This window comes from Temnothorax nylanderi, unplaced genomic scaffold (genome assembly GCF_030848795.1).
Source record: "Temnothorax nylanderi isolate EJ_2023f unplaced genomic scaffold, tnyl_v1.0 TNYL_tig0001_pilon, whole genome shotgun sequence".
NCBI classification, from domain to species: domain Eukaryota; kingdom Metazoa; phylum Arthropoda; class Insecta; order Hymenoptera; family Formicidae; genus Temnothorax; species Temnothorax nylanderi.
The window spans coordinates 431,462-446,463 of NW_027249063.1; the positions used below are offsets into that span (position 1 = coordinate 431,462).

A 15,002-nucleotide genomic window follows, 5' to 3' on the forward strand; every position below is an offset into this window, starting at 1 on the left:
TTATGGAAAAAAATGCTCATGTGTGCTCATTCAATTTAATATTTATATCTTATGTTAATGATTTCAGAGTATCTATTACTATTAAACTGTTTTTTGTTATGATGTGTATCTGATCTGAACAAATTAAGTCACATTGTTAAGTCCCTGTGTTAAACCTGAACCAGTCAGCGTCACTATATTATTCTAATATGAATGTCCTAACTACGTTTAATTATTTCGAGATAGATTTGGTTCAAGTAATGCATAACTTCAGTGCCATATCCCTATACCTGATCTCACATCTGTGATCATTAGCTAAGCAGTAGCTAACATTTTGTTGTACAAAAAGGAAATGTACCTTGTTAAGTAGTCTACTCGATAGATTACTTGTCACTGTCACACTTGTCATTGTTATACATTTATTCGTCTTCGTAAAAATGATTGTAGTTAGAGAATTTTTTTTTTATTGTAGACTGCTATACCTCTTACGTTAACTGTTTCCTCATTTTCAACTATTTGAATTAGATTTTAAACTATATTTCCCACACTTGACTGACAGGCGCGTCTTTTTCATTACCGATAATGATTCTTATTATTACTATTTATTTATTAATTTACAATGCGATAAGTCTGATAGGCTTAAGTTTAACACAAATAAATTTATAAGTTACTATAGCTATAAATAATTAGTTCATCAAAATTGCCAAAAGTCTTCATACATATGGATCGAATATAAATAGATCATTAATCATAAATAAATTATTGTACGCATAAAGCATTTATTAAGGAAAGTCTGACGTCTTAAATATTAATCAAGTTAGTATAGTAAAGTACTTTACATCAGATGCCTCATTAATTCGTGTTCATCAAAAATTCAGTATTGTGTATGCGTAGAACATCTTTTTCGTATAATAATAAATAAACCTGTATTTACCTATATTTGTACATTATGTGCATTACATAAAATGTCGACTGCATAAAATCGAGGTAAATATACTGCACATATGAAAAAATACTAATATATTTACCTCTCTCTATATTATACTCACTGAAACTATAGATTCATCGCTATTATCTACGAAGTAAGAATAGAAATGTTAGAAAAACTCTCAACAGGGTAAAACATTAATATGCTTTTGATGCTTGCAGCATCGAGTTCATTATATTTTACATAAGTATGTATACTTATTGACTAAAAATAGAATATAGTACACCTCTGAACAGGGTAAAAGCGAAAAAAAATACTCGGCAAGCTTATAATATTCGTTAGTTTACATGTAATTACAGGTACCTCCTTTCATCAGACACTAGTTTATTTTACAAGTGTATCTAATTAGCACAACTTTTCCTTTCAATTTTAGTGAAGCGTTTTTATACACGCTAATAATGCCATCGTCCAAGATCTGTAAATATATTTTTAGGTATACGTTGGTCACATCAAATGTATTTATTACGCCGTTATATTGCAATTATTTTTCCATGCAAACAAGATTAATGAGATTTCAGTATCGGTTTTCATACACATATATTCTATATCCTATGCTAAATAATAAAAAGCAAGTATCTACGAATTAAATATACATAGTGAGAGAAAATGTATTAAATGCTTCTAAAATGATAGTAGTAATTTAACGATCTTGCATATACGAATATCAAATTCTGCATTCTAATGAAAATAGCATATTTCTTTTTACATAGATTACCGAAATGTTTCAGAACTAAATACTGAGTTTTTGAATTCATTTTGTACAATTGCGCGTAATAAATGAATAACTCGAATGTATTAAAAATTGAACTTTTATTCTTTTTTTTTCAGTCTCTGCATTGTTGTACATCATGGATTAACTTATCACAATACAATCTTTTTACACATAGAACGCAATTAATATCGAAAATTGATTAATAATTTATCGTAGATCTACATATATATACAATTATTGAACTTATACATGAGGATTTTTGAACATTTTCATGTAAAAAATATTAATAGGTCGTACATAAAGATTTGAATTCGATAAAATTAGATGTATTACATGACTCACAGAGTACTCGACTAAATATCATTATATCTTTATTAATCTAACTGCATACTTAGATATTTTACGCGGTATGAGCGGCAAGCGAATAAACTTGGTTTAAAACCGTGTGGAAGCATCATCTAAACGTATTCTGCCTTTCATATTGATATTTTACAAAGAAATATATAACATAACATAATATAACTTGCATAATTTGATAGATATATAATAAATTTGTATATTATTTCAAAACTCCTACGCATACAAACTGCATAACCAGGTCTGACTTCTTTTAACAAATTTGATAGAAGTTCCTTACACAGTACACATACAGTATTTATTACATAAATATTTTGTATATAATAAGGATGACGGAAAAAAAGATACAGCTGTGTTCTTAGGCCTAGAGGATAAAGTTGTAAATAAATAACATTTTACTATAAAATTTGCAGAAGAGGATTAGAATTACGTTTTAAACCGCTGACATGTACATTCAATAAAAACATGTACAATATAACGCAATAAAGGAAACAGTTTTAAAGCTTCCATTGCACTATTCCCAAAAAATAAATCTTCACCAAATGGGATAATATCATTGATTCTGTGACGAAGCAATGTTATTGCTTGTGTAAGAGTTGATATTTATTTGTTATTTATGTGTAACAATTATTTGATAATATACTGAAATGTACCATATTGAAATATATATATATTTGAATGCAGTTTCTTTTTTAAATATACGTTTATCAGGGCACTGTATTCATTTAGGATAAAACTAGTAAGAATATCCCCCTCCTCTTGGATAAACTTTATTCTAGAGAATATATTCATTTACTTACTATCTACTGGCTGTAAATTTCGAATTATACTCTTTCAAATTAAATTATATATATATATATATATATGTATATATATGTATATACATATTTTTTAGAATTTAGTGTGATTCACATTCAGTGGAGTGAGGTTCTCTATAATAAATATAAAATATCCGAGGTATGCAACGGAATAGTTATAAATTTCCATGCACACTCTATTTACACAGAGTGTGGCACATGTGCTCGAATTTATGGTCATTTTGTGTACATGCTCTTATAATATGCAACTTTGGAGATATAAAATATTTTCTTCTGCAACTTATACACATGCAATTTAAAATAGCTATTATCTATCTATTTTGCAAACATTTACACACGGTTACGTTTTGTCGTTTCTATCTCACTAGAAGTACGAAGTCTTAAAGGAACATTTGTACCTAACGCATTTTAACTATTCAGGAAATTTAATATAAGAAATTAAGACCATTACGATATACAATCAATCAATATTAAATATGCCATTTACGGTCCGAGCTTGGATCTTAGTAGTCTAATAATATTTCTTGTGTACCTACTACACATATTCGACACCCACGGAACGAGGGAGGTCTAAGTTCGAACCCTGGCTGAGGTAATATTTTTCATAATAAATTCTTTACAATTTTTAGATGCTTAGCGTCATAAATTAAATCGAATCGATTTATTCAGGGGGGAGGGAGGGGTTTTTACTACTCCAACGGGAACTGTGTTGTATGTCTGACAAGTTAGTCGGCGCGCAGTTTATTAAGATTGGAAAAAATATATGTGTAGTACGCAAAAAATATTATTAGACTACTAAGAGCCAAGTTCGGACCGTAAATGGCTTAATTAATATTGATTGAAATAAATTATCTTCACAGCAACATGGCAAGCATTGACCCTTACCATATGGTTTTTACTTTGTAAAATTTAATACGATTTAATAAATAAAGTATATGAGAAAATAGGAATGTAATTCTATCCTTAAAGACTCGTTATTAAGCATTTTGTGTTACGATGTCAGATGCGAGGCAACATACTCATCAATTTTACACGACTCACGATAACAAATAACTTTTCATCTACCAAATAGTTTTAGTGAGACAAAGCAAATTTCGAAACTACGATTCTGCATGGTTCATTGAACTCAAAGCAGTATTTATACCGCATTTTATAAACTTGCTTTATCGAATCTAATCACGCAAAATCATTTTTGCAGATTTAAACAATTGTTTTTCTGACATCATAATCTATGATAGCATCGTCAAACTTTAAAACACTCTGTTTAATACTAATAGCAGTAACAGTACGTCTCTCTACCAAGATTTGTATCTACTTGTAAAAAATATAAGGTACCACAAAATCAGTCTCTACATTGGATATTGATAGAGAAATATACAACAGATTAAACATCTCAATACTAAATAGGACTCTTCTTTCTATAAAGAATTCAACCTCATCGACTAGATAAAATAAGTTCTTAACTTCATTTAATAATTATGCACAAAATAATATTTGTAAGGTTGTTTCTCTAAATATATCTCGAATTACTTAATTAAAATAATATAGCTAAATCAAAAGACTTCATAGAAATTACGATTTGGTTCAGATTTTTATACGTCAGAGAAAAGCGCAGTAAAAATAAATTACAGAAGAGAGTAAATATCTTTTTATTGCCAAGTAGCAATAAACGCGCACAATAAAATATTTAGCGACCCAGTTTCATCTACTGTCATATTATTTTGCTAATGATTAAATTAAGCTAAAAAAAAAACAGGAAAGACAGTATACACTAGTTATACATATGAAAATTATTTCTAGTTGTGTTTATGTGTATGTGGCTTTCAAACTGTGAATTTTCTGTGGATTATATTCAGTACTGGTATATTCAGGGAGTATTAGTTCTAATAATTAATATAACCATCATTAATTATTTCAGCCTTATTTAAAATTTCGAGTAAAATATCTTGTATTTTCTTTAAATATAATAATTCATGTAATAAAATTCTTTACTAGTTATTTTTATTAACTCTACTTCTACAATAACTTCGGAAATATACCTCAGAAATTTAACTTTTACCAAGGTAGATGAGATTACTATTAATTAGTTCCTCTTTCTCTTTTCAACACGTACTTCGCATTATTCATATACTTACTTAATGTTTAAATGCAACTATAAAGTAATATACGTGCGTAATATGTATATATACATAAAATACATATTTCTAAAAAAAATCTATTAGAAGTGCTTCTTGATCATATGGTACGATAATCTATAATCGTAATGGAGCATAACTTAAAACAGCTGTCTCTATACAGACTTCTAATCTTACAGATTATGTCTGAATAACTGTACGAATTACATCGCGTTGTGTATTATAACAACTTGGAACCTTTTAAGATGATAATGAATTTCAGTACTGTCCGATTTTTATTTTAATCATCAAATTACGAGACTCAGCGCAAGTAGTTAAAAATTGGCGATTTCTTCATAAGGATCATAAACGACAATCTTCACGCTGTAATAAACAAATGCAAATGGTAAACATAATTTCTTTATTATATTTAGGCCTTTGTGATCCAATCTTACTATATTTAACAATTTATATCAAATGTTCTAATCCAACAAGACGTAAAGAAAATGACATCGTAAGTAGATTCGTTAATACATATCCTTTAATTGCTATTTGAATCAAGTAAAATATATACAATTTTTTAAATATCTTTTCTTATGTAATCATCATACATGAGAATAATTTTATTAGAATATTCATATTCTAGGGAAATCGGATCGCAAAAGGCCAGAATATATTCGAGATCTCATTGCAAAACTTGTCATCTCTAATAAAAGATTATCCAGAACAATTTATTATTTATGAAAATAGTGAATAGAGAATTGGTGTGGAGATCGAAGCAACAAGTACTAATTATATCTATAAAGAAAATTATATCTATTACAAAATCATTATTATTTCGAAATTGATGTTTTCCAATATCGTCGTGTTTATAAATTTTTCTTACTGTAGGTATGTCAGACGTATACATTGCGTTTCTAAAAATATTCTCGTACATCTAAACCGTTTATCTCTGTGATTACAGCAAAAGTTGATAAGTGCGTATTTTATTGTCTTTTTTCTTAAGAACTTAATTATAATGGAGATAGCCAAGTTTTGAAATGAGAGGTTTTACACAATAAATGTATATGTTATACTCACCCACTGTATTATTTTTCATGTTCTCTGCTAAGCTATATTTATATATATATATAAGCTCTGAAAATCAAAGAAAAAAAATCATTAAGTGTAGGCATTATATATATGACGCGTTAATTAATAATTGTTAAGCCAAAAAGCGTTAATTTCTTACACAATTTCTAATTATCTTCAAACAGATGATTTAGATATTATAATTATCTCAATAATTTCACGAAAAATTATCTTAACATTATATACAAATATGACATTTTAAATATCGCCAAATAGTTTTATACATACAATTGAATATTGTTTTCTACATAAAGGATAATTCTTAATATTAAATTTCCTTATTTTTTATAAATAAAATTTAATTTGTTCTTTAGTTTGTATCTCCAATCTAAACTAATTTTGTGATATAGAAATATGATAATCTTCGGAGATATATAATATCTTGATGTGTAATATCTTCCGTGATGTTTTACAAATTTTATAAATATAATAAACAATAATCTCAAATGATATAATATCGAAATATAGATTCAAATATTGAGTTACCTTTTACTGTAGCAAATGAGAACTCTTTTTCGAATACCGTATTGATCCAGAATAGACAATTTTGTTAGCGTTTGGAAGGGACGAAACTATAGATACGATTCTTTTCCTTTCTTCCTTGATGTTTCTTCAGTGATAGGTAATTTGATACACCTGACAGTCTTCTTAATGATATTTGTTACCTTATGGTCAGTTATAATTATTATTGTGATTTAGTCTTAAGTTGCTATTAAGATTCATTCAAAATAAAATTATATATTATACAGTTGCATACGATGTTCAAGCAGAATATTCCTTTTACGATATTAAGCGATTTTTTGACGGCAGATCTCAGTGGATATATCCAGAAGTATATAAAATTCTTTAGAAACTTGATGCAGCTCATCTCTTGAGATTTTTCAACATGACTGTTTTCGTTAACGTCATAACACTTTATTTTGTTACTGTGTTTTTCTTTCTTTATAGTTTCTTTAGTAAATAATCTGTTACATCTGTTAACTTGCGATTTGCTGGCATTCACAAATATACGAACCATATTTCGAATTAATCATCTCACTTGAAACTTAATTGAAAGACCGCCAGAATCATCTCTCCAACGAAAATACATATTTTGTGCAATACGATGTTGAGGCAGAATTTTTTCTTTATGATATTTTCAGTAATTTGTTAGCAAATTGATAAAATTTTCTCGAATATAACATTTATTTGACAATTGGTTTAGTTCTCTATCCTCTTATAAAAGCCTTCAACATTTTCTTTCTTGCACACATAAAAACATTTAGTTAAGGCATCGTTATTTAATTTATCAGGAAGAGTATCGAAATTCTCCATGGCTCCTTGAAATTTAGAAGAGCGATATTTGAATTAGTTAACAGAAGTATTTGGCATTGTGATGAAATTTATTACGATTTACTGACATAGGTTTATCAGACTTTGCTGGCAATCGCAGAAAGGTGTCATTAACATTATTTAAATGAGAGGCTACCAAGTCTATACTACTATCAATAGCGTTATTTTGATTATTGCACAGGACGTTTTTTCTTTCGCTTAAAGATGTATCTGTATATACATTGTCTAATTCAAACCGAGACTGCTTCAGGAAATAGCTTCACAGGAGGAAATTAGTGGTATCATTCGATAATATATGTTCCAAAGTTTCCATTTGGATATTATGTAAGAAACTGATATTTTCTGATATTTCAAAGTCGTTTGCACAATCAGTTTTCATTTCATTAGCTTCTTTTGAATCTACTTCAAAGTCGATATCAAATGTACAAAGTTCAGAGGAATGTTCGTTCAACATTGAAGTATCGTAATTGCTTCTTTCTTGTTCTTCCATCGTATTTTCAATATACATGAGAACGTCAGAACTAACGTGCTGACTGCCCAATGATGGTTCTACAATTTGATCTCCGGTAAACGTGGTTGAGACAGTACATATGTCATTATTTGGACATTGAATTTTCTTTTCAGCGCTTGTAGTCATAATGTGCTCGCTAGTATGATTTGTAAGAATGCATTTATCGTGATTGCTTAACATACAGATTACATTTGTATCATAAGGTGTTTCGTCAGCATTAAATATATTGTGCAAAGTGTCTTGTGATTTTACTATAGTATCATTATCAGTATACATAAGTGGTTTTTTGGTTAAATAGTCGTAATTGACTTGGGGTTGTTCAGAAAATTGCCGGGAGGAATCTTCCAGAAGAGTTTCACTTTGGATATTATCTAAGAAATTGATGTGCCCCAAGTTATCTACATAATCAGTCTTCGTTATCTCGTCAGCTTCTTCTATTTTTGGGAAACTTTTCAGATCGTAATTTATTTCCGCATTTGAACCAATCTCGAAAGAATTAATGCCAAACGTGCAGGATTCTAAGGAATGTAATCGATCGTTTAACATAGACGAATCGCAATCGATTCTTTTTTGTTGTTCCTTTATCGCAGCCTCAGAATACTTGGCGGGATTGTCGTAATCATTCATTCTTATGTTATCAAAATTGACATATTGATTAGACAATGGTGGTTTTACAATTTGATCTTCAGCGAACGTAGTTGAAACAGTACACGCGTCATTGGATTTATCTAGACGTTGCACTCTCTTTTCACGCACAGTCATGACATGTTCATCGATATTATTCACAACATAAATACGTTTATTGCGATCACTTCGTGTGTAAATTATATTCGTGCTGTCGCAAGCCAATTTGATATTGTTTTCGTCATCGTTAAATGTATTATGCAAAGTCCCTTGTGCTTTTGCCGTGGTAATATCATTAGTAAATATAAATGGTTTACAATCAATTTTTGTACAACAATTCGGGCATTCATTAACTTGATGACATACTTTCTGCTTTATAATTTCCGTAATTTGTGAACTATGATCATTTATATACTTCAATTCCTTTATTATAAAGTGGTTAATGTCATGCACGTCAACAAGCATTTCATTACAACACTTGTGCGACTTCTGTATCGCGCTACAATTCGTGCTTGTTGGTAATTCTTGCTTGAAAGAATGCTGATCTGCAATATTGTTTTGGCACGTATTGAATAAAGGTATTGTCTCCATGGCACTTTCTTCCTGAGATATTAATGCTCCCTTATTTTGTGTACAACTAGTTGCATTTCCTATTGTCATATATGATGATACACAATTTTCTAATTTACTTTCTTTCAACACATTCGTAACTTTGATATTCTGATCGACAAACATTTGTGACTTCGAGCAAGGCAAGTTATGTTGTTTCTCATCCTCTTTCGCAAATTCCGGACAGATATTACTCATTTGATTCTTTGTAACGTTTACATCTTTTTTAGGATTAATATGACAGTCGTCTTTATTAGAACGTTCTTTAACATCAGGCTTCACGAGCTTGGTTGAATATTTCGAGAGATTGATAGAGTTTTTGCTTCTTACTTTGTTTTTCGTGACTCTTGAATGTATCGAATCTCGTTTAATCTTATTTCTTTTTACTTTGCAAGGAGTGCTTATTTCATCATCTCCAGTTAAATCAATTACTTCAGTTTTTTCAGATTTCCCTGGTTGCAGACAAGTTTGATCCAAAGACTTAGAGTTATCGGTTATAGAAGTCATCTTCGTTTTGAGTTTAGTAAACCTCTTCCTGTGTAGAATGAATGTATTTTGTATTATCTCAATATCGTTTACGAGACATTTACAAATTTATAACATAATGTGTTAAAAAAATATTTACATACATAAATATGTTATTCCAGACTTCATCGTGTTTTTCTGTCATGTGTTTAATTTTAAGTAATACCCTGAAAATATGCTCTTCCGAATTATCTGTAAACAGTTTAATATTAGATTAAGCTATCTATCAGCACGGCCAGCTCGTATAAATCAATCAATTTTCATTAACACGTAACTTACTTAAGTATATGTACAATGCTGCAAGAATCTTTGTAGCAATTTTAGAAGACTCTTTAATGTGACTAGAAGTTCTTTCTTCCATGTAAGGTTTTAACTCCATGTCTATATATACATTTAACAAAACTGATATTTTATTTAAATATCGACTATGATCAGCTATATCCTGAGAGAGACAGAGAACGAGAGATAAAATGAAGAGGTAAAAATTAACAATTACACTACATTTATACTCAATTCTATAATACGGCAAAACGATTAATAATACCTGTTTTATATCAAGCCAATACAAATGAAAGAATATTAACATTTTCTTAATATGGTTTTTTAAATCATCTTGTACGTTAGAAGGCTTTGCTACGCTAGAACGAACTTTCCTGAAATATGGCAATCATAAAGTTACATATTTTTCACGTATCTCTTCCATTCAACTGCCAACACACATGTAAGATTTCTACTTGTAAAAAGATTTAGTAATTGAACGTTGAAATTGATCTTGATAATCGATGTAAATGATAAGTCTTACTGGGTGTAGAGCGAAAGCAATCGTTTGAGATGCTGATAATTTCTACTTCCTGTGCATAAACGTATGTCTTCATCGAATGTTGGCCATAGCAAAACTTCTTTGATCTTGTCGTTATCTTCAGATTTGATATCTTCCCGTTGTTGACTTTTTGAACTTGCCTTTGTATTTTTTCTACTTTTACGTTTAGAATTTGTATCCATAACGATATCTTCCTCTGTAGATCTTCTACTTACGGCATAAATTCTCTGCAATTATAAAAGGACTTGTGACATACATGACACAATTTATATTTTAATGAGATTTATAATACTTTGTTCAATGGGCAAGCGTTTTGTACAAGAGAAAGATGTGATATAATTATTTACAGTACTATAATTAGTTATAAATTTGTAATAAAAAGTTACGAATTATTGTTTGTTATATGTACAAAAGAAAGAAATTTAAAAAGTTTCCGTTCTGTTATTCTATAATTATAAATTTTCCATACCTATATTTATGAGAGTATGTAAATGATTTTAATTATATAGTATTAATGTCGTAAAAAATATACAAGTCAAAGATTTGAAACGGTCAAACAGTAGTTATATGTCACATGAATTCGTGCTATACGGTAACTGATGAATGAGTTAAATTACTGCAAAACTAGAGCAGTAAATGATGAAAATATATCTGAAGAAGTTGACGCAAGAGACTGTCAACAATTCTCCGGCGCCGGATATCGTAACAGTTGCATGCACGGGCATTAATATCGCCGCGGCACGCGATCTGCCGCTATCTGTAAAAGAATCTGTGCAGCGCGATCTCGCATTCTTTCGCGGCAGGAAACGAAGGAACCGATCCTCGAATCGTCCGAACAGTAGGAGTGGACCTTTCGTGTCTTACAGTGTTTATCGGGGATTTGCGACGTGACGACGACCCGCGTCTTCTTGGCGTGTCGCGGCCCGTCAATGCGGTGGCCTCTCTTCCCGGTTGAGCGACTTCTCTTCCTGGCCGAGTGCCTCTTCCGAGTTGCGTCAGGATCGACGACGGGGCGCACTCTCGTCGCGCCTCTCGACGGCCGTTGCCCCGTGTCGCGTCCATCGTGCGCAGCTAAATCCGGTCTTCCGAGGGGGCTGGCAAACGTCCTCGAGACTCGCGGCCGTTAAACGCGCAGGACAGGACGCGCGCTCGTGCTCGTTAATCGCTGTCGACGACGATGACACGCTTCGCTCGTTCCCGTCGTTGCGTCGTTTCGGCTTTCGGCCGCCTGCGTCACGACGCTGCGCCGTCTACCGGCCAACCCTCGCGGCTCGCGGCTTCTCACGGCGCTCGCGCCGCGAGCGCGAGGCTCTTCACTCGCGCGACTGCGGCTGCGCAGACGCGCCGCCGGAGCTCGACGCTCGACGCCTCTTCGCGTCGCGCCTGCTGCAACGCCGCCGTGGGCCGAGGTACCGAGGTTGCGCGCGCACGCCTTGGCCTTGCGCGGAACCGTCCGCCGGGCGCCGCTACCGCCGCCGTCCGCCGTCGCATCAGGTGCGTGCCGATTTTCGCGACGACGTGCCGCGTGCCGCGCGTTGCGTTGTACGTAACTGCAGCGACGGTAGAGGTGCCGAGGGTGCGTGCGGATATTGCAGACGCTACTCCCAAAATTTAATTCTGCCCAAGCAATGCCGTTCCCCCGGAACGATGTCCGCGGGAGATCGACGGTTCGACGCGATTAAACTCGCGCGGCTCTCGCGTTGACAATCGCATAAATCCCGCGGGGGAAACGCGCGCGCGTTTCCCATCGAGATTACGGACTGACGGGAATCTCGTCGCGTATATGTCGCTACACGTAGGACTCTCGGGCACGTCGTATCTCGATGCCTGTGCAGCGTTCGTAAAACGAATTGGCGTTCGCCGAGAGCGATTGACGATTTGGTACAGTGCCGCGACACATATACCTATGTACTATGTACCTACGTACATATAAATATATATGTACACATTTATGGAACTAAACAGCATCCGCCGCGCACCTTCGTGCCCCACCAGCCCCACGTCCCTGGACGTGACCGGAGCTCCCCCACCAGCGGGCCGCGCGCACGCCGTCGCACGAGCGCTTCGTACGAGTCGCCCGGCAGCGGCCGAGCACGTATGTGACATGGCGTCCGGGTAGAAAGAAAGTTGACTGCTAAATAAGCGTTAATGTTGTTTTTATGACACTGAACCGACCGAAAAGGGAACATCCGAGGCCGCGAATTTCCCACAGACACTGGCATTGATGGTAATGCATGCGAGGAAACCGCAAAGGATCAGCGATGGGTAGGGCTCTACCGTCAAATACCCGATACTGACACACGGCCAATCTCTCTCCGTCTCCCTCTCTCCCTCTTTCCCTCTCGCTACCCGTCTCTCTCGCTCGCTCTCGCTCTCTCTTTCTCTTTCTCTTTCTCTCCGCAACCAGCCTCTCGCCTCTCACCTCTCGTCACCCGACATCCGTCCATTCGTCCGTACGACCCGCTCGACCGTACACACGCATCGCAAGCACTCACTGCCACAAAACCCGCCGCGCGACGTCCCGCGGCACGACCAGCTTTCCACGATGGGGATCCGCTCGGGCGCAGTTCCCCGTGGAAACGACGGCGGCGGACACCGCGCGACGACCTCCCTCACTCACGGCCCGTTGTCTTATGATTCCAGGTACTTCGAAAAGCACCAGGCCCATCCCTATCAGGTAAATATCTGCCGCACCACCGAGGCGATTGGTGGATCTAGGATACGGAGAGGGTAGGGGGAAGGGGTGTGTGTGCGTGTGATAGTTTCTCGCAGCCTCACGTCGTCTGGCTCTCGCCATCGCCATCGGCATCGCCTTCGTCTTCGTCTTCGTCTTCGCCTTTACTTCGAGCAGCATTATTTTCGCCCGCGGTTCCGCGTCGTTGCCCGCGCGACACGTCCGAGGACAGGGGGAAGGAGGACGGAGAGACAGAGACAGAGAGAGAGAGAGAGAGAGAGAAAGAGAGATGAGATCGCTCCGGTTCTTGCGCGGAGGACACGGGACCCCGCGGTGACAGCACTCATCCGCGCGGACAAGCTCCAAAGTTCGTATTCGGTTTCTCGGCTGGGCGCCGTCGCTTTTTTTTTTTTGCCCCACTCGACAGAACCTCTCGCGGTCGCGAATCGCCCCGGGAATCGATAATGCGCGTTCGACGGCATCCGGACGATCGCGTTCGCGTCGTTGGGTTTCCGCGAGATCGCTCTCTCCCCCACGGGCCCGTCTTTGTCGTCGTCATTATCGCGTTCCTTCGCGCTCCGAATTTTTTTTCCCTCCCAGTCGGCGCGCGGGCATAAGGTGGATCTCGGTCTCGTCCAGGTCGAGGCGCGCGCCAACGTCGTCGTCGGACGATCGCGATTGGCTCAATCGTCGGTAATTCGCTGGTATTATTACGCTGGAAGACTTGGCCCGCGCGTTTGTAAAGGTGCCTTTGACGAGCCTCGATCGGGCGGAAAAGAATCCCCCAGCTTTGACAAGTGACATTTCGTTCATTGATGATACTTTGTACGTTCCGTCCGTCAGACGCGTCGTCGCGATGCGAATAATCGAGGTACTTTGCAGATCAATCTATGTTTGTAACCGTAATTAGCTTGAGTTGTCCTTAAGAGAGTTGTCCCCGTGTCTCTCATTGATTGACTGTGACGTTTGTCCTCTCTTGAAGCCATCGTTTACTCCGGGGCGGTATTAACGATTAAATGTACACGTTCCGTGTGCTCAAGTCGGTCCACGCGAGATGAGCGGAACGGCAATTAATCGCGGTACCGCCCGATTTTCGCGTCGCGATACAAAATTACTTCCTGCTGGGGGTCTTGTAAACATAACCTCACTTTTCAGAAAATCAATAATTTATTCTAGCAGGTAATACTCGAGAATATTTGGGATCCTACCCCTCGGTAAGGACCTCATTCCCGTTTCCTCTTTGTGTTTCTACGCCTTTTGCGTCACCTCGTTCCGTATTCCGTCGAAAATAACTGTAAATGTGATGAGTAGCTTGATAGGTTTTTTTTTGTACTTGGGAAAATTTGGGATATACCATAACATGTCTGTCTTTGCGGTACAATATTGAGAAATGTTATTCGTGTTATAAAGTATTTACTGGAATGAAGAATGTTCAGATGAGCGACAAGAATTTGCCTTAAGTTTAAAAATAGATATATGCACATAATTGGCACGAGAAATTGTTACGGTAAGAACGATTAGTGTTTCTGAAAGATCGCTGACGATTCTATATAGAGAAATCTGAGATTTTTACAGAATTATACGGTCATTTTTACCGTAACATTGTTTCAATATTCGATATTTTACAGCTCCTTTGAATTCCCTTCAATGTCATTATAGAGTCAAGTCAATATATACAGCTCTCACACGTGCATTTTTGCAGACGGCCACTAGATCAAGACAGTCTGTTATTCTCAAGCGGGTTATCGAGCCTATAATATTTAATAACATTTTTAATAACGATCTTATATATTCAGAATGAGAAAAGT

At 35.7% G+C, this 15,002-nt stretch overlaps 2 protein-coding genes across 12 annotated transcripts in view; one reads left to right on the plus strand and one right to left on the minus strand.

Moving 5' to 3' along the window:
- Positions 1-15,002, plus strand: part of Wcy (WW domain-containing adapter protein with coiled-coil wacky) — a 50,767-nt gene that overhangs the window by 28,673 nt on the left and 7,092 nt on the right. Inside the window, exons 1-3 of one of the 9 annotated variants that reach the window (XM_071698907.1) lie at positions 12,628-12,785; positions 13,164-13,197; positions 14,897-15,000. The exons of 1 other annotated variant lie outside the window; for it this stretch is intronic. In XM_071698907.1, coding sequence (XP_071555008.1) covers positions 14,992-15,000 — 9 coding nt within the window. In that variant the 5' untranslated portion in view covers positions 12,628-12,785; positions 13,164-13,197; positions 14,897-14,991. Of the gene's footprint in view, positions 1-12,593; positions 12,786-12,969; positions 13,198-13,422; positions 13,562-13,586; positions 14,066-14,088; positions 14,374-14,896; positions 15,001-15,002 lie in introns of those variants that run through there. 7 more of the 9 variants (XM_071698660.1, XM_071698993.1, XM_071698571.1 and 4 more) reach the window with 7 other exon arrangements.
- Positions 1,761-12,036, minus strand: LOC139768252 (uncharacterized). 3 transcript variants are annotated; one of them, XM_071698381.1, is made up of 6 exons: positions 11,385-12,036; positions 9,980-10,747; positions 9,805-9,892; positions 6,200-9,710; positions 6,049-6,105; positions 1,761-5,352 (listed from the first exon to the last, which is right to left on the minus strand). In XM_071698381.1, the coding sequence occupies exons 2-4, from the start codon at positions 10,284-10,286 to the stop codon at positions 7,691-7,693; spliced, it is 2,415 nt and encodes an 804-aa protein (XP_071554482.1). In that variant the 5' UTR covers positions 10,287-10,747; positions 11,385-12,036; the 3' UTR covers positions 1,761-5,352; positions 6,049-6,105; positions 6,200-7,690. The 3 variants fall into 3 exon arrangements, with proteins under 3 accessions (XP_071554482.1, XP_071554396.1, XP_071554567.1); XM_071698295.1 differs by having other exon boundaries at positions 6,586-9,710; positions 9,980-12,036; XM_071698466.1 differs by lacking the exon at positions 11,385-12,036 and having other exon boundaries at positions 9,805-10,120.